At 49.6% G+C, this 19101-nt stretch overlaps 3 protein-coding genes across 13 annotated transcripts in view; 1 reads left to right on the forward strand and 2 right to left on the reverse strand.

Moving 5' to 3' along the window:
• TSHZ1 (teashirt zinc finger homeobox 1) overlaps positions 1-2800 on the reverse strand; it is a 213705-nt gene extending 210905 nt beyond the window's left edge. For 7 of the 9 annotated variants that reach the window (XR_014233956.1, XR_014233957.1, XR_014233958.1 and 4 more), the window contains exon 1: positions 556-1766. Coding sequence is in view for 1 of the 9 variants with exons in the window: in XM_082353377.1 (XP_082209503.1) it covers positions 556-595 (40 nt within the window). In the remaining 8 variants the exon portion in view is untranslated. Of the gene's footprint in view, positions 1-555; positions 1767-2560 lie in introns of those variants that run through there. The other 2 variants (XM_082353377.1, XR_014233963.1) reach the window with 2 other exon arrangements.
• Positions 2801-3331: 531 nt separating this feature from the next.
• Positions 3332-10902, forward strand: PTGR3 (prostaglandin reductase 3). Of its 2 annotated transcripts, none has more exons than XM_082353385.1 (2): positions 3332-3626; positions 9930-10902. In XM_082353385.1, the coding sequence occupies exons 1-2, from the start codon at positions 3418-3420 to the stop codon at positions 10852-10854; spliced, it is 1134 nt and encodes a 377-aa protein (XP_082209511.1). In that variant the 5' UTR covers positions 3332-3417; the 3' UTR covers positions 10855-10902. The 2 variants fall into 2 exon arrangements, with proteins under 2 accessions (XP_082209511.1, XP_082209510.1); XM_082353384.1 differs by lacking the exon at positions 3332-3626 and adding an exon at positions 3661-4060.
• A 147-nt stretch (positions 10903-11049) lies between these two features.
• Positions 11050-19101, reverse strand: part of ZNF407 (zinc finger protein 407) — a 517289-nt gene continuing 509237 nt past the window's right edge. Inside the window, exon 9 of one of the 2 annotated variants that reach the window (XM_082353374.1) lies at positions 11050-13719. In XM_082353374.1, coding sequence (XP_082209500.1) covers positions 13619-13719 — 101 coding nt within the window. In that variant the 3' untranslated portion in view covers positions 11050-13618. The other variant, XM_082353375.1, reaches the window with a different exon arrangement.

Below are 19101 nucleotides of genomic sequence, written 5' to 3' on the forward strand. Positions count from 1 at the left end.
ATAAAATAAAATAAAATAAAATAAAATATTTAAAAAAGGAGGGTGTGGGCAGAAGCCTCTTGCACAGGACATTAAAGGCTGCTATTTTCCAGAGAAATCCTCCGACCGCATTCCTTGCGTCCCAGGCCGGTGACCTTATTTCAAGTGTCAGGTTCAGCCTCCCCGCCTCCGGAGGACTCTCCCAGCGCACTCAGGCCGCGGAGGAGCGACGTCTGGCCGGCGCACGCCCCCTCCCGAGGCGGCCCGGAGCTCCGACAGGCCGGCGGCCCCCGGCCTCCCCCGGCCTCCCCGGCCCGTCGGGGCTCCTCACCGCGCCGAGCAGCGCCGTGAAGTTTCTCCGCTCCGCGCGCCGGCCCAGGTGGGGGGACGCGGGCGGCAGCCCGGGGCGCCGGCGGCCGGGCAAGGGCCGGGGCCTCCCTCCCGGGCCCGGAGGGGGAGCGCCGCCCGCGTCCCCCGCCCGCGCCCCCGCCCCGCGCGCCGGCCGCCGAGCCCCCCGCCCCCCCGCGGAGCTCCTCCCGGCCCCGCTCCCCGCGGCGCGGCCCGCGCGCCCGTTACCTGCCGAGCGCCGGGGGGCCTGCTGCTTCCTCCTCGGCATGCTGCTCGGGCCGCGCAGCCGTCGCCTCAGCCGCCGCCGGAGTTCGCGGGGCGCGGGGACGCGGGGCCCCGGGCGCGGGCGCAACTCCGCGGCGCGCCCAACTCTGGCCTCGTCCCCGCGGGCTCCGGGCTCCGGGCGCGCCGCGGTCCGCGGGGCGCCGCTCGCATGGACGGCCGCGCCCGGGGCCGCTCAGGAGGCGGCGGCGGCGGCGGCCGCGAGGGCCGCGTCCCGGCCGCCGGGCTGCGGGCGGAGCGCGCGGGGCCTGGGCGCCGAGCCCGGAGTCATCCCCGGTGCGGGCCGCGGGCGCAGCGGCGGGCGCTCGGAGGGCCGGCCCGCGGCCCGCGCTCCATGCTGCCGCCTCCCCGCCGCCGCGGTGCTGCTGGCGGGCGCTCCTCCGGGCGCCGCTGCGGGCGCTGCCCTGCGCCTTCCTCCGCGAGCCGAGAGTCTCCGAGCGCAACTTTCTCTCCGCCTCGCTCCAGGCGGTGCGGGGGTCGCGGCGAGTGTTTTTAGTGCGCGGGTCGCAGCTTGCTCATTGTGCGCCGGCGAGGCCGATCCGGGCTGTCCTTTTCCTCCCCGCACTTAGTCTAAGAGGAAGAAAGCAAACAAGACAGAGGAGTGAAGCCCCCGTACATACATGCGCCGGGGGGAGATGTCAGGCTCTGCTCCACCTTCCAAACAGTCACAGATCAAACAGTGTCACCCCGCCGGAGCGCCACTTGGTGCCCCGCGCTCCCCGCGGGGCTGTGCCGCCAGGATCGCCAGTTCTTCCGATGCGAAATCTAATGCAAACACATTTTGATCATGGATTTTTGGCCGGTCTTGATCTTCCAACAGAAAAAAATTTGAAAAATACAGAAAAAGCACCCCTCCTCCAAAAAAAAAAAAAGCCAACAACAACAACCCGGAGAGTGTGTGCGAAGGGGTGAAGAGCAGACATTCACTGGGTGGGCGAGATGAGCGTGGACTGTCCCCCCCAAACTCCTGGGAGAGAGGGAGATGCACTCTCGCTCTCTCCTCTTTTCAGTGAAATATAACACACATTCGGATCGCAGAGCTTTCAGACAGTCTCAACTGATAGACAGACACATCGAGCTGCTTTTCCGGCTTCAGTTTTTACTCCTCCTCCTCTTGCCAACGTCACCCTGACAATTACAAATAGGTCTCTCACAAACCATACCTGTCAATCTTTTTAATTGCTTTGTTTTCTTTTTTTTTTTCTCCTAGCTAAACAATATGACACAAAAAAGAAATCTTAATACGGCATAACATAAAAGATTGCACATTGGAGAAAGACATTGAGGGGTTTGTTATTGCAACCCACCGGCTGATACTGGGTAAAACCCATGTGTTATAAGCCAAGTTAAGTAGACACTAGTTCCTGCAGATTTTTAAACCTGTTAAGTCTCCCCCTCCGCCCCCGCTTGTACATTCATACACACATGCACCCACGTGGATACAAACTACCCTTGGATGAGGAATGTCCGACATTTGAGATAAAAATATCTGTGTCACTTTTGCAATCTTAGTTTCGGGGGTTAGATCTGATTGGGGAGGGGCACTGCGCAGCTTTTATATTTTGGTAATTAATGGGTAAGTGGAAAACAAGTAAAAAAATTTATTAAAATGTATACCTTTAATAAAAATTTAATGATGGACTTTGCTCATTACACAAAAAAATGTGTAAAATATTTAATCTGGTCCCTCTGTGAAAAGTGAATTGATTATTTGGTCAATACAAACAATTAGGGAGAAAATTGACACGATGGAACTGCAGATCTTTCTAGCTGGGTTATAAAAAGAGGTCTTCATACATCATGCCAACGTCTCCAATTCAATTAAGTCCCTCGGCATCCCCACCCAGAAGTTTAAAATGTTTATGTGCTCTGGGAATTTGACCCTCTGGTTTCCAATATATGTGTTCTTTCCCGATGGGAAACCCGTAACAGTCTTGCAGAGGCCACTTACAACATTCATGGAAAAACACGAAATCTTGGCCAAAATAAATAAAATGGCTTAGTTCGTGCAACTTGCACGGGACAGACTAAGGGCAGAAGGCGCGGGCTAGGCGTTGTGGGCACGGGGGCCAAGAGCCTGGGGCGCAGGATGCCCTGGGCGCCCCCCGCTCGGCGTTGGGTGCCCTTGAGGGTGCCCCGGCGGCCAGGGCTCCCCGCCCGGCCCCGGGCCCGGGCCGGGGCCGTGCCCCGCCGCCCCGGCCGCGATCGGGGTTGATTCGTACCACCTTGCAAGGAAGTGAACGCTTCGCACGGGAAGGGGAGGCGCCTGCGCCGGCTGCCGGGCGCCGCGCAGCTCTGAGGACGCCCCGGGCTGCCGCCGGCTGTGGGCCGCGGCGATCGCGGGACGCGCGGGTCCCCTCGCCGCCCCCCTCACCCTTTTAGAGGAGTCAAATCCGGCTTTTAGACCGTGGGGAGGGTGGGGATATCCGGTGCCTCCCGGGCGCCGGGAGGAAGGGGGAGGGCGGAGAAGATCCTTGGCCAGTCTGCGCCGAGCAGATTCAAACCAAAACAAAAAGATTAAAGGAGCAGTGGCCGGAGCGGCAGCGATCCCCCCGGCCCGGACCCCGGGGGTGGCGCGCCCGGGAACCGCGGGGGCTGCGCTGACTCCCCGCGCTGCCCGCTGCGGGGCAGGAGGGGGGGAGCGGGCGCCAGGCGTAGTGGGGAAGGGGGGGGAGCCGAGGGGAGGGCGCGGGCCGGAGGAGGGGCGGACCCGCCCGCTCCGCCCGCCGCGCGGAGCCGAGCCGAGCGGCCGGGGCTGGGCGCGACCCCGGCCAGCGGCGGCGCAGAAAGCAGGCGGAGGCGCGGGCCATGCTGCGGCTGGCGCTCGCCGGGGCCCGAGCCATCGTGGACATGTCGTACTCCCGCCACTTCCTGGACTTCCAGGGCTCGGCCATCCCCCGCGCCATGCAGAAGCTGGTGGTGACCCGGCTGAGCCCCAACTTCCGCGAGGCCGTCACCCTGCGCCGGGACTGCCCGGTGCCACTCCCCGGGGACGGAGACCTCCTCGTCCGGAACCGGTGAGCCCGGCGCGCGCCCCCCGCCCCGGCTCCGGCCCGGGCCCCGGCCCCGGCCAGCGCTGCGCAGCTCCCGGGCTGTCCCGCGCCCGCCCGCGTCCCCACACCCGTCGCGCGCTCGGGCGCACAGCCTGACTTTGCGAGGTCCCGGGAAGTTGAACCCGCCGCCATCTGGCGAAGGCGAATGTAATGTGACTGTTGCTGGTGTGAATATCCGATGGCACCGAACGTCCTCAAAACTGAGGGTTATTTTAATTTGGGATTCCCCTCCCCTCCCCCAGCCCTCCCTCCTCCCCCTCCCGCTCCCGAAATAAAACCGACGGGACCCAGAAGGGGAGGCTCCCCGCCCTGCCCACCCGCGCGCACCCACGGCTCCTGCGTTCGCATAATCTTTAGGGTGGAGCGCGAACAGCCTGGACACAAACTGCGACGTTTAGGTAACGTGCTTTGGAGGAAAGAGGCCGGGGACCCGCTGGCTTTTCCCGTTCGCTCCAGGTTGGCAGCCGCCTCGCAATGGCGGAGCCTGTCGTTGGGTGTGTCGGTGTGCGCCTCGCCGGTGCCGTCTGCGTGTTGTCAGTGCTGTGTGACTGTCGTCTGTGCCCTGCAGCGTACCGACGGGCGCGTGGCGCGCGTCCCGGGCGGCTGGGCAGGGGCCGGGGTGGGAGCGTGGCTGCATTGGGCCGCACGTTTTGCAGACCTTCGGGTGACACTCGGGTCGTTGCCCGACCTTCGGACTGCCTTTTCCACCTCCACACTTCCCACCTGAGGGTGTTTCCACCTCACTAATCTTTAGTAACTGCTGAAGCAACAGGAAGGAAGGGACCTCACTCTTCGGAGCCGTGCCCGCGGGTCTGCCGGGTGGGTCCCCTGGCAGCCGGACTTGCAGGCGGGCCGGTCCCCGTTCCTCTATTCCCTGGGCAAGAGCAGGACTCGCCCGCCCGCTCAGTCCCATCTGAGGGGTTCCAGTGTTGCATATTTCAGGTTGAATAGTACTTTCGAAGGGAGAAGTAAGTTCTGGTTGTAACCATGTTGTAAATGGTGTGCTAGAAAAGACCAAGTCCCCTGCGAGGGCTGAAGGACAAAATGCATCTTATCTAAATAGCTTGGGGTAACGCTTAAGTGTCCATTTTAGAGATTCATATCAGCCTTCCAAACAAGGCTGGAAGACTTCGGAATTCCGATCATGACATAAAACTTCTGGGGACCTGTTGGAAACGTAGAAATTGAGTCAGCCAAGGGCGGGATTGAGTGGAGGCTGGGGATGAGGTGGCCGCGGGGAGTGCCTTAGACGGTGGGCCGTGTGTGTCCTTTAAAAAGTTTGCACTGATGGAAACTGGGCTGCAGAGGACTTCTTCATCGTGCCGCGAAACGCTAAGGCTGTCTGTCGAGATCCGGACACGCGTCCTGCCAAGTTAAAAAGAAAGGCGTGTGTGTTCACGCAGAACATACAGAACACACGAGTGATTTGCTGGAAGTCGAGATGAGACTCAGACTGAAAAGCCTCCAAACAGACTTAGCAGGCAAAGTTTCACCCAGGCTTTTTTTTTTTTTTTTTCTTTCTTTTTCTTTTTCCGATGCACTACACTGGTGATGGTGAACACTGATGTACACACACCCACGACTGCTTAGAAAAATAATACCTTTTGCAAACAGGGTGTGAAATGGGGAGGGGGCGACTGAGCCGGGCAGGCAGGGGAAGGTGTGAAGTTCCAGCATTCCCAGCAGCAGAGAGATGGGCCCCCCGCCCGCGCCGTCCTGGAGGCTGCTCCGGCCCGCAGCACCGGCTGCCCGGCCTCCCCGCCTCCAGGGCACCAGCTCCCCCGGTTGTGGCCCCCTTCCCCGCGTTGGGTAACCGGGGCCGGTCCCTGAATTGGGTGGTCGGAGTTCTGGAGCACCGGCTGCCATGTTGGAAGCTCCTCAATTTGGGTTGCTTTAAGATCCATGCCTCTATCTTCCATCCCCATATGACGAAAATCCCTTTAATATAAACAGTATATTTATATTAAACGCTTGACCTGTAACTTCTACTTTGAAATCCGCAACAGAAGAATGGCGCGAGTTTTCTGCTTGTGGGGAGGGGCGGAACCTTTGCTTCTCCCTCTCCTTACTCTGTTGGAAAATCTGCCCCCACCCCCAAATTGTGGGAAGATCCTTTATTTTAGCAAACGTTGTCAGTAAGGGTGGCATTTTACCAGTTTTTTTTTTTTTTTTAAGAATAGAGACTTAGTAATTCGCTGCAAGTTAGTTCATTTTAATCCTAGACCAAATCGCCCCCAACAGTATTAACTGCATGAAAATTTTGTGCAAGAGCTTCTTATTTTTATCGTAATAAAATCTGCTCTGGAATGAATGGATTCAGCCCAAATTCACTTGTTTGGAAAGGTGTTTGGGGGTTTTAATTGTGCTCCGTCTGACTTTTTCTTTCAGTGGAACCTTTTGTACGTCTCATTCCATTTTAACAGAAAATACAAATTCTTTATTCACGGTGAGGGAAGTGCTTTTTAAGCCAGACATCGATTTAAGATAATCAGGTTTACCATTTAGGAAAGGTGTGAGAAGGGGAGCCTAGAATCCCTCCAGAATGTGCCATCGGTGTTCCTTTATCCAGTTCTCACCTTCCGGTTTCAAACATACGAGGACGACCTCGCTTCTCTTCCTGGATGCCCAGCCCGCAGAAAAGAAAAGAAAAAAGGGAGAAAGACACCCTCTGGTTAAGTCAGTTCGCGCGCTATTTTTAGCTTTTTCTGTAAGATAGTGACACATTATTTCGTTTCCAAATATTTCTAACGATTTTCTGCTGAAGTGTAAGATAATGGAGCAAAGAGTTTGTAGGAATGGCAAACAGAAAATGGGGGATGGGGAAGGCGTTTTTGATAAACCGTTTGTTGCTCACGGGAGGTTCACTATTTCTGCTGATTCTCCAGGCCAAGATTTTTTTCCTTCATTCTTCCTTTTTCTTTTTCTTTTTTTTTTTTTCTTTCTTTCTTTTTTTTTTTTTTAAAGGGAAGGTCTGGTTTGGACGACTTTGTCTCCCAGTATTGAAGGCTTTTGCTCTGGACTTGAGTTTTCGGGTTTGGTTTTTGTTCAGAGAAAAGCCTTTCCCTCCCCTCTGAGGGCTGCCCTGTTTCACAATAAACATGACGAAGGGGTTCATCACTTTTTAGTGTAAATAAACCGAGTGACTCTGGAAGGGTATATATTTGGGGAAAGCCCGCACCGCCCCATTCTTTTTCCTGGGGTTCCTCGATTTTAGTCTATTGAGTAGGTCTGCCCGTCGGATCGCTGGACCCCTGCACTCATTAAAAGCACGTATTTGAAATTAAAGGGGGGTACAAGGCGAGGGTCCAAACGCACGTCTTCCCTTTCTTCTTTTTCTCGCTCGCTCGCCCTTCCCGTCCCCTGCTCCCCCTAACCCGGACCCCTTGCCCATTGCGCCGGCTGCTCTTGAACTTGTTTCTGACGGAGCCGAAGGCGCGGTCTACCGACCCTCGTGCAGCTCTTCCCAAAGCCCAGGTAAGAACCTAGGCGCGTCCGGGCAGTAGCGGGTGCCCACCAGCCGCGGCGGCGGCGCAGCGTCAAGGCGGGGGTCCAGGGAGAGGTGGGGACGCGCACCAGGGGCTGGGCGACCCTGGAGAGGGCGAGGGGCGCGGAACCGAGTAGGAGCTCGGGATTCCTTCACCAACAACGCAGGCTCTTTAGAGGACGGCAGGGTGGGGTGGGGAGACACGAAAAATGGGGGTGCCTTTGAGGCCAAGGTCACGGTCTGGCCGCTGGCGGCTTCTGTCCCGCGGCCTCTGCGCTCCGGCGCGCCGTGTGCTCGGGGCTCCCCTCGCACTTGACCACCCCTGGGCCCGAGCTCCGCTGCCGGTGCGAGCTGGGCGCGCCCGCCGGGACCCCCGCTCGGCCCAGGGAGGCCGAGGTCACGGTCGCGGGCCTGGGCGGCGACCCGCGCGGCCCCAGCCCGCTCGGGGAGTCGGACTCACTGATGGCGTCTGGGTGGTGGCGGTGGAGAGGCCGCGGGGCGGCGGAGGCCGGGCACCTCCGAGGAGAGACACCCCCAGAAGCGCCGGTTTCGGGCGCCCTGCAGGCTCGCCCGGGCGCACCGAGGGCGCCGCAGGGAGCCGGAGACGTGGAGTGGGCGCGCGGTGGGCCCTGCGGTCTCCTGCCACCGCTCCAGCGCTGGCCGGGCTCCGTCGCAATGTTTGATTTGGGCTTTTCAGCAAAGCCCCCGTGGTAAACTCAAGCTGCCGCGGGTGGGCTGCAGCCACCGCAGCTCCCGGCAGAGCCCCCCAGCACGCGCGCACACGCACGCGGGTGCCCTCTCCCCGCCGCTTTCCTCCCGGGCGTGCGCCCTGCTCGGTCCCGCCACCTCTCCCCGGGAAGTGGCCACCACGGCCCGGGGCGGCAGACAGCGGGGGTTGCGTTTTCCTCCAGCAGCGCCTTCCCGCTCGAAGCCCCCCCCCCCAGGGCACGCCCGTTCCGAGGGGGGGGCGACCCGAGGGGCCAGCTCCCACCGGGGCGTCCCTCCGAGTCCAAGGCAGGGGCTCCCCGCAAGGGAAGGGCCTCTACGGTTGGGAAGGCAGAAACGCCAGCCGGATGGGGGCTGGGGGGAGGAGGGGGATGAGACGGGAGGGGCGAGGGCCAAGGGATGAAGAGAAGGGAGCTGGCGATCCGCCCTGGCCCCCAGCCTCTACGGCGCAGCCCGCCACTCCCACCCCCGCGGACGCCTCCCTGGAGTTGGCTTTGCGGCCTCGAGCAGGGCACCAAGAGGTGCTCCAGCTGGGCTCTGCGCTGGCAGCCCTCCGTGAGGTCCAGAAGCACGCTCTCAGGAAGCTGGCCCCTTTCTAAAAATGACTAGGCCTGGCGAGTTGGGTAAATTGAAAGGAAAGGTAGGAGCCCCTCCCCCCCACTCCAAAAAATAGACCGTGGGCATCTTGGTATTAAAGGGCAAATGAGAAGCCACCAAAAATCATCGTTCCCGCTCCTCGTCACTGTGTGTCACGTATGGGTATGGAATTCTGTAGCGTGTTAGTGAGGCTGTGTGTCTGCTAACCTCTGAAAGCGGCTGGACATGCCCGAAGGAAAGTGTTTCCTGCTTTCTTATTTCTACAGGATGTAGAGAGCTTTCAATGGTGTAGATATACAGGGCACAATCATAAGGGGGCATTTGTAAGTGCAAAGCATTGTCTATAATACAGTGGAAGTGGATCCTTGCATGGGGCAGTTTGGGGTTTATTAAGTTAAATTAAAAGTAAATTATTTTAAAATGGCCTACTTTACCAGCTTTCCTCCTGCCACCAGATACCACCACCTTTTCATTTCATTACAGGTGGAAATGACATTTTTAGGGTCCTCCGTTACGTGTCTCAGCCACCTCCTGACATCCTTAGGAGACGGCTTTTTTCCTTATGTATCAGGATATTTTTGTTATGAGGTATACTGAGATGAAAAAAAGCTGGTAAAAATACCAGCCTCGCAATTAAATTGACTCTGGATACCAAGTGAAAATAATCATCTGGTATTAATCAAGTACGTCTCTGCTTCTTGTTGAGGAAAAATATAGTGCCGATTTGCTTTCCTTTTCATCTGGGAAAGACTGTAAAATGTTGGATGTTCCATAAAAATCTCTCTACCCTTATGAGACAATTTTTGTTCAGTTAATCAAAATGCATATTTTCACGCTGGACATAGTTACATCAGAAAGAAAATTTGCTGCAGCCTCGCTCACACTGAAACAACCCCTGCAGTAACGTGTAACAGCCAGTGACCTTGCACGTTACATCAATCTTTAATAATATCATTGTCGTTACTATTATTATCTGAAGTGTTAAATTGTTGCCAGAATCAATACACGTCTACTTCTTCGAATTTATTTTATCCCACTGTTGTTTTTAACATCTTTGTTAAGAGGCCAATTAATTTCCAACTCATAGCTCCAGTGAAGTTTGTGTATAAGAGGGCTTCCTAACTTTTTTTTTTTTTCCTCTTTTGAAAGGAATCGGAGGGGGATAAATGGCATGTGAAATACATAGCTTGCTGTTTAGAGGGATGTGAAATTATTCCTAAACTAATGAAAGAATAAAATACACCAAAACTCTAACAAATCACTGTTGAAATCATACTTGTTTGATTTCTCTCCTTTTTTTTTTTTGAACTGAATATCAGGACCGTTTTTTTCAAATTCTATCAGAATATATAGCTTCACCACCCACCATAGTCACCAGAATTAGAGGAATTTTTCTAAGTGGGATAGAAAGGCCTTGACGAAGAAAACATCTGAATGTATTTGTGTTTGTTTTCTTCTAGATTTGTTGGTGTTAATGCATCTGACATAAACTATTCAGCCGGCCGCTATGACCCTTCAGTCAAGACCCCCTTTGACGCAGGTTTCGAAGGTGTAGGAGAGGTGGTGGCCTTGGGCCTCTCCTCCAGTGCCACATTCACAGTTGGCCAGGCTGTGGCTTACATGGCACCTGGCTCTTTTGCCGAGTACACAGTGGTGCCTGCCAGCATGGCCATTCCCGTGCCAACCGTGAAACCCGAGTATCTCACCCTCCTGGTGAGTGGTACCACGGCCTACATCAGCCTGAAAGAGCTTGGAGAACTATCAGAAGGGAGGAAAGTTCTGGTGACCGCAGCAGCTGGGGGGACCGGCCAGTTTGCCGTCCAGCTTGCAAAGAAGGCCAAGTGCCATGTGATTGGAACTTGCTCTTCTGATGAAAAGTCTGCCTTTCTGAAATCTCTTGGCTGTGATCGTCCCATCAACTATAACGGCGAGCACGTGGGTGCTGTCCTGAAGCAGGAGTACCCCCAGGGTGTGGACGTGGTGTATGAATCCGTCGGGGGGGCCATGTTTGACTCGGCTGTGGACGCCTTGGCTACCAAAGGGCGCTTGATAGTAATTGGGTTTGTCTCTGGCTACCAAACTCCTACCGGCCTGTCCCCTGTGAAAGCAGGAACACTACCAGCCAAACTGCTGAAGAAATCTGCCAGCGTCCAGGGCTTCTTCTTGAACCATTACCTTTCTAAGTATCGAGCTGCCATGGACCACTTGCTTAAGATGTATGCGAGTGGAGAGCTGGTTTGTAAGGTGGACCTTGGAGGTCTGTCTGCAGAGGGCAGGTTTACCGGCTTGGAGTCTGTCTTCCGGGCTGTCGATTATATGTACATGAGAAAAAACACTGGAAAAATTGTTGTTGAATTACCTCACTCTGTCAACAGTAAGCTGTAAAAACAGAACAATGGCATAAATAAAAGGAGAAAGAAAGTGGACATTTTATGCCCCAGACTTACTCAAATCAATTTATTTTCAGTTAGTAACGGAGATAATACTTTTAAAAACAAAAGTAAGTTCTAATGAATAGATTTCTCTTTCTCTTTTCTTTATTTCCGTTCTTTTTTTTTTTTTTTCCTCCTCCCTTGCAAAAAAAAAAAAATGTGCTAATAAAACTTCCCTCAATGGCACAGAGGTAAAACCTTTACATTCAATTCTTTACTCATGGACGGTCTCATTCCAGATTTTATTGTCCCAGGGAACTAAATTAATTCCTGATGCAAGATCTGATCAAATCAGTATGTCTTCAGCTTGATGAGATTTTAAAATCGGTCTTGAAAATAGTTCATGAGTTCTTTGCTTTGGAAGAGTTTGGTCTGATGCTAGTAAGTTGTTAATAAATGAGAGATATAGCAAAAGTCAGCCATTTCTCAGGGTTCATATTCTCAGGAAATGGCCCTTCTTTTTCTATAAATCACCAGCCAACTATCTAAATAGAAATTTGGAGGGATTCTCCCAAAACTTTGACTTTGTTAGATTATTAGAAAAAAAATTAAGTGAGCACAGACCTCTTTTAAAGAAGCATCTCTCATTTAATGGCTTTTATGTGCGGTCATCCCAGTGAGGCACGTGTAGGATGGAAAATTTCTCTCTTCCCTGAAGAAGAAAATTAGTGTTGAAAACTTATATAGACAAAAAGCAGGTCTGGGAAAGGGAAACTGTAGAGATTCAGGGGACTTTAAAAATTTAATACAGGCACGGGAAAGGGAAAATGATGTGCTCCATCCACAGTGAGGGTCTGCATAACAAAACACGGGCCATACAGGGGAAAGCACTAGTAGGTACCTAACAGCACCCTTCATAAGCCTAAGGAGGGTATGTCAAATAGCATCGTGCAAAGCAGGGACCAAAATGATCTAAAATGATTATGCTTCATGTTAGAGACTTTTGGAAGGTGTGTTTCATCTCTGATCGTGGAAGTAGTACAGCAGCCACTGATGCTTTCTTCCCATTTTACTTCTCCACGTGTCCTGGTGGAATGAGATGCCTCTTGTCACTATCGCCTGATGTCACAGACACGAAAGTAACGAGTCCCGCGCCTTCCCCTCTGAATCAAGCCCGCAGCTGATCCGCCTTCGTTCTAACCTTCAGCTCACCAAAGGCTGCTCCGGTTTTCATCATTAAGGTGCGAATGCCATCGTGCCTTTCTAATGAAGGCAGAGCCCGCCAGAGTATTTTTCAAAGCCTTGGGTTTCGGCGTCTCTAACATGCTAAATAAATAGACACGCAATTAAAGATGCTCCAGGAAACTTGGTGACCATATTTAATTTTGCTTTCCTTCTGTCTGAGCGGCAAGGCAATCCTACTGCTGAATAGCTGTTAGTATCTATTTTACAAGATTTACTCATTTTCAGGTACCTAATGTAGCTGCTAGCATGCATGCACAACAATACAATTTATATGGTAAATGGGACCAAATAATGGCTTCACTGAATGTTATGGCTTCACTGAAGGGAAATGTCACGGTAAATAGCTACCAAATTATGGATCATGCCGAAGTGTCACAACTGCACTAAAGACAAATAGCACTGGAGGCTATTGCCACTGTGACGCTTTTGAGTTATGAAGAAGGGGAGCAGCCTGATGGGAGGCTCTTTGTGTCCTCATTATAGCAAAGGGTTACTAGTTCAGGGTACCAGAGAAGCTGGTCCAGTGTGCCGCTCCGTTATTAATCTGTCCCTTTCAGACCTCACAGCTGTAGCAAAACGGAAGGAGACTTTGCCTACCTTTTCGATACACAAACAAAGGGGAGGGGACAGGTTTTATGAATGTAAGTGCAAGGGAATGACCGGTAGTGGCGAAACGTGTAATCAAATCATCTCATCAAAGAATATGATTCAATTTAACATAGTATCTGTCTGATAGGCTTAGTTGCTTCCTATGCAGCTAGATGTGTGAAGTCCAAGCAATCACGCATTTTCTTCTTCTGTCGAGACTTGAGTAGTAAGGACATCGCCAACTAAATTGCTTCTTCTAAACTGAAGTGCATCCCGGTTTCCTCTCATTTTAATGGGAGAGTAATAAAGATGAAAGACCAACATTTTAACTGATGGATCCCTTAAGCTACAGAATAGAAATTGATTATGTTTTGAAGGCATATACTAAATTCAGCAATGTTAAAAAAAATGCAAACACCCAGGTTTAAAATAAAATATAATCTGAAAACCCTGCTCTGTCTTTCCCCACACTAAGAAACTACAGTGCATGCTGTTTTCATTTATTCTTAGAAAACAAGCATGAAAGATTCTGCCCGTTCAGATAATGCCAAAAATATGTTTAAACTTTTTTTTTATTCTTCTGAAAAATGATTTGTAAATTGAGGGTCATAGTTCAGCATCAGTTTCATCTTCTGGGATTATCGTTCAAGACCAGCCTCTAATGGGAGGTGAAATGGTGCAATGCTCTCACCACCTTTCTTCTGAACTGTATTACATATCACAAAAAGTACATCCATAATTCAGAGCAATTGTCAGTCTTTGTTTTAGAGACGGGGCCAGGGCTGAACAATCACGGTGGATGAATTATTTCTGGGTTCTTAGGGTGGCCTTCTCTGCACATCAGCCTTGAGGTCTCTGGCTGGGCGGATGGAGAGCCTTGACTCCAGTAAGTATGCCAAGAAACAAGGGAGTCCCAACTCTTCCTTCCTATTCCATTGTGACTTCTAAAATGCCAAATGCTCTTCTTTCCAATTTGTCTCGCACGCAAAAAATACCAACAATGTCATTTCAGGTCCCTTTGATGATATCTTCCGCTGTTGACCGACTTCAGCATTAAAAAAAAAAAAAAAGATCAGGGAATAGTTTGCAAAGAAATGACACAGAAGTTTTGCATGACATGTTCTATAAATTGTTATATGATTTCATCTGAATGGAGTTTCTCAGGAGTAGAATGGAGCATCTATAAATGGTCATTAGTATTACATTCAGTATTTATCTAATGAAAGTGCAGTGACAAGTAGCTGCTTCTTATTAAAATGAAAATCTTGCATTATGTGCTTAAGGAACATTCCAGCTAATGAGGATGTAATGTCCTCAGTACAACCCAGACCTTCTTTTTGTGTGTTTGCCACCACAAGATGCTGGAAACTTGACAAATGATATCATTTAAGATATGCCTGCCGTAGGGACCTGCTTTTTGGCTTCCTGTTTCTGGCTTTTATTTGGGTAACATTTATAATGGCCACCTGACTTGTAATGGGAAACGTTTTAACCCCTTCATAGAGCTCCCAATTAGCGTGAATTTACTACCGTCAGGATTTCCTCTAAAATGGGGCAGGGAGTGCTCAGTACTGAAGATATTTTTCTTGATCACTTGACCACATGTACATATGGGATAAATACCATATTTTAGATTTGTATAAAAACAGATGAGCAACGTGCAACTTTCAGAAAATATATGATAGGCAAAGACCAAGCACGATCAACTGTGGATAATAATTTCCTAGGGGTTACAATGCAAGTTTTATGAATGTAGCCCAGGTGCCAATGGCCTGATTTGATGAATTCATAATTACTGTTCTCTATACTTTCCATTCTCTTGTTTTACTCAATATTATTTGTTATTTATAATACTTAGAGACAAAATTTATGCAAACTTTATTAGTTAATTTTGGGGTTTGTTGGCAGTTTTTTTTTAAGTTAGATTTTCTGTAACTAATTTTCTAGTTGTGGCCCAGAATTATGATCATATTTCTGATCATATTTCAGAAGTCAAAATGTAAAACTCTGGATTCTCAATACCATTGGTGTGGGCATTTTAACCTTGGAATTCCATTTTTTAGTAGACCTGTAGCATCATGTTATTCAACTTATAAAAGGAAGAATGTTTGATATGAGAACCTTATTGCTGTTACCATGAGCAAACTGTGGAACATAGGCAAAAAGAAAAGTGCTATACAAAATAATATTTTCCCAGTATGTATCAGTTCAAGTAATTTTTGATAGTAGAGAGTTGATATTCCAAAAAAGTCAAATAAGGTGCATATTTCAATTCTGTATGCTTTAGTCTTCTGTATAATTCTTTCTCCAGATCTGAGTAGCTAATGAGATGTGAAAACAAGACTAAAAGTGGCCGGGCGTAAATACTGTCTTAACATCTATTCTTTTTTTCATAATTTTTATTGAAATATAGTTGATTTACAGTGTTGTGTTAGTTTCAGGTGTACAACAAAGTGATTGACTATATATATATATGTATACATATATAAGAATGTATATATATACATATATATATGTATATGTACACATTCTTTTTCAGATTCTTTTCCATTGTAGGTTATTACAAGATATTGAGTATAGTTGCCTTTGCTATTTGGTAGGTCCTTGTCAGCAGCATGGATGGACCTAGAGATTAACATACTAAGTGAAGTAAGTCAGACAGAGAAAGACAAATATCATACGATATCACTTATATGTGGTACTAAAAAAGGAACTTATTTACAAAACAGAAATAGACTCACAGACATAGAATACAAACTTACGGTTACCAAAGGGGAAAGGGGGGGGTGATAACTTAGGAGCTTGGGATTAAAAATATACACACTACCATATATAAAATAGATAACCAGCATCCGTTCTCGATAAGATGATCTCGCTCACTGTAGACCTGCCCTTCAGCGCTTGCTCAAAGCATCCCGGGAGGCACAGATACCGCTGGGAAGCGAGTCTTGCATCTCTCAAGCGGTAGGGTAAGTACTCCATGGAGTATAGTTTAGGGAAACCAATACATGCCTCATGTACTGGGAAGCAAGGGGCAAAAGTACAGATTCCAACGGCCCCCCAAAGCAAGAGTTTCCCTTGAAGGGCACTATCTGACAGTGTCTTTATGCCAACATGAAATAATAATTAAAACACCCCCTGCTGACTGGTGGTAACATCCAATACGAAAGATGGATTTGCGCTTAGACCTCAGGAAAATGGTCCATAAATTGTCAGCTACTGTTGTGCCTTACCCTCTCCACGTAAAGAGCTGAACCGTATCTTAGAATGACCAGAGTGAGTGGTCTCTCTGGCCGGTGGGAGATGCAGAAGCATGTTTAGGGAAGAAAGAGCATCCAGCTTGGAAGTCTTTACCTTGCCCTGTGTGTGCCGGACCCCGGGGGAGAGGCGGGCAGCAGACACACACCTGGAGGGAGCCTGGGACACGCTCTGCCTGGCACAGATGAGAAGACTCTATTGTCCTATAAATGGTAAAATTTGGGATTTAAGGGACCCTGTGGTTCTACCCACTTTATAAATGGAGAAAGCGAGATCCAAGAAGATTAGGTGCCTTGTCCAAGGTCACAGAGAATGAAACCAGAGCACAGGCAGATTTCTTCCCAGGGTACCAGGCCGTCTCTGGTTTTTTTTGTAAGTTGCCGAGGTCCTTCCCTAGATGCCTGATTGAAAGTGTCATAGAATAACAACTGGCCTCTGTTATAAATCTTTTGTTGGATGAGGTGGTGACCAAACCAAGAAGAATATCACGGTTCTGACCACCGAAGTGTGTTCCACTCAAGACACCCTTTAATCCAGCACAAGTTAGGCGTCCAGATCATTTGATTCTGTGTCATCAAAATATCACACAGCCTTTTGGGAAAAAAAAAAAAAAAAAAACACTCAACAGAATTAAGGGCTGAATGCCCACAGTTTACTTTTAATGCTACAAAGAAGGTCTCCTCTCCTATCAATGTATTCTTGTATGTCAAATCATGAAAATCAAATAGAGGAAAACTTTATCATCACGTGTTGAGTTTTTCTCCCCAGAGTATTTCACTTGCTTGTGTTATTGCCTATAGAACGTGGACGTTTGTAACAGCAAAATATCTAGAAACTGAATTGGCCGTTCCACCTGAAATGGAATTCTGAATCCGGCAGCTTCGAGCTGCGGTGGCCGGCCGCGCACACCGGCGGCAGGAAGCGCTGTAGGGTGAGGGGGGTACGAGTGGGGAGAGACAGCGGCGGGTCCACGTCTCCTGTTCACACGGCGAGAATCTCATCCTCTGTACAACTGACGGATCATAATTAAGGCTCGGAAGCAAGCCCTTCAAAACCACACGACATTGAATATTCCTGTCTTTCTACATCATTTCTGTCTTCCTTGAACTCATGCATAACAAGCGTAAACTTTCAACTTTACACGAACAAATCCTTTCCCAACAGAAACAGCTTCTTTTAACATTGAAAAACCCTTTGCAGCAACAGCAAGAATGTCAAAGGCAATCTCATTTCGTGGAAAACCTCATTTCTCACCAGGGGACTGAAAGCAATAGTGGTCCCTCTGTATGTTGTTGGAATTTACATTTGGAAATTGAATTGTCTCCTTGAGGGTTTTTATCGAAGTAACTTTTGGAGAATTACTTACATCCGGGTACATCGGGTACGCGGAATGAGGTTGCGCTGACAGAGCCCTGGTGTCCCCGCAGCTGAAAAACAGCTCATTCTCTCAGCAGTAAAAATAAAAGTGCTGTCATTGTCGTTACTGAAGACTATTTATAGTGTCAACTTTTGCATATACTTTCTGTAACCTCTTGGAACATGCTTACTAATTTGTTAGAGTACAATGTCACTATCTTCACCTCTTTCCTTTCAAATTGATAAAGACGAATGATGCCCATTTTACAGATGGGAAAATGCAGCACAGAAAAGTGACTTTCCTAGATCACTTAGTCACTGGTTGAACAGAGACCGGGGTCCAAGGCTGTTTTCCGCTGGAGAGTGCTGTGTCCCCAGCTTTCTTGTGCACGCGCTCACCTGTTGCAATGCGTGTCCTGACTCAGCAGGTCTGGGCAGGGCCTGGGAGTCTGCATTTCCCAGGTGCTGCTGATGCCAGACCCGCACAGTGAGCGGCAAGGTCCTGAATCTCACTGCCTTTGAAGAGAGTCCCATCCTGCGAGATGCAGTTTTCTGAAGCATTTCTGAGCAACCCGGAGGTGACCTAGGTACGAATTACAAAACAAGCGCTTGATGGAGTATGAAAATGGTGCCTTTTATCCTTGCATTTTCAACTCCCTTACACTGACCATCAGCTGTGGCGTCCACCACCTGTCTGCTACCAGAGCACTCTGGTGGCAAGGGTTTTCACCCGGTTCTAAGCGGGGCAGAAGGAGATGCAGAAAGGGGACAGGAGTGTCCTGGGGCCGCTCAGCAGAAGGTGATGGTAAACCCTCTACCTCTACATTCACCGCCTTTTAAATAAAGGCGGAGCCACTGGGAAGAACGGTACGGAGGGTCCTTAAAAAACTAAAACTAGAGCTACCATATGATCCAGCAATCCCACTCCTGGGCATATACCCAGAGAAAACCATAACTCGAAGAGATACATGCACCTCAAGGTTCATTGCAGCGCGATTTACAGTAGCCAGGACATGGAAGCAACCTAAATGCCCATCGATGGATGAATGGATAAAGAAGATGTGGTCCATATATACAATGGAATATTACTCAGCCATGAAAAAGAATGAAAGAATGCCATTTGCAGCAATATGGATAGACCTAGAGATTGTCATACTGAGTGAAATAAGACAGAAAGTGAAAGACAAATATCATATGATATCACTTATATGTGGAATCTAATAAAAAGTGCAAAAGAACTTATCTACAAAACAAAAATAGAGTTACAGTGGAAGAAAACAAACTTATGGTTACCAGGGGATAAGGCGGGGAGGGATAAATTGGAAGATTGGGATTGACATATACACACCACTATCTATAAAACAGATAACTAATAAGGACCTACTGTATAGCACAGGGAAGTCTACTCAGTACTCTGTAATGGGCTATATGGGAAAGGAATCTAAAAAAGAGTGGATAAATGTATAACTGGTTCACTTTGCCGTACAGTGGAAACTGACACCACATTGTAAATCAACTCTACTCCAGTAAAAATTTTTAAAAAAGAAAAAGAAGTAAATGAAAATAACTAAGTATAAAAAATACTCAGTATTTCCATTTCAATAAAGTTCTTTGTAAGTCTTGTTCATGGCAATAAAATAAAAAAAATAAAGGCAGGTCCTAGGGGACCAGAACACGCCCATCTTCCTCTGCTTCTCTAGTCACACTGTTTGTCACGCCAGTGTCCCCTCCCCTGCCCAGGCATCACCAGTCACCAGTTGAACATCGGTCCTTTTACAGGGGAATTAAGTACAAACGGCAGCCGTCCTCGGAC

This window comes from Balaenoptera borealis (assembly GCF_965194805.1).
Source record: "Balaenoptera borealis genome assembly, chromosome: 14".
Lineage (NCBI taxonomy): Eukaryota > Metazoa > Chordata > Mammalia > Artiodactyla > Balaenopteridae > Balaenoptera > Balaenoptera borealis.

Coding starts and splice junctions, on each gene's coding strand:
- PTGR3 (XM_082353385.1), top strand. CDS start 3,418: ATGCTGCGGCTGGCGCTCGCCGGGGCCCGAGCCATCGTGGACATGTCG. Junction 3,627..9,929: donor GACCTCCTCGTCCGGAACCG/GTGAGCCCGGCG, acceptor GTTTTCTTCTAG/ATTTGTTGGTGTTAATGCAT.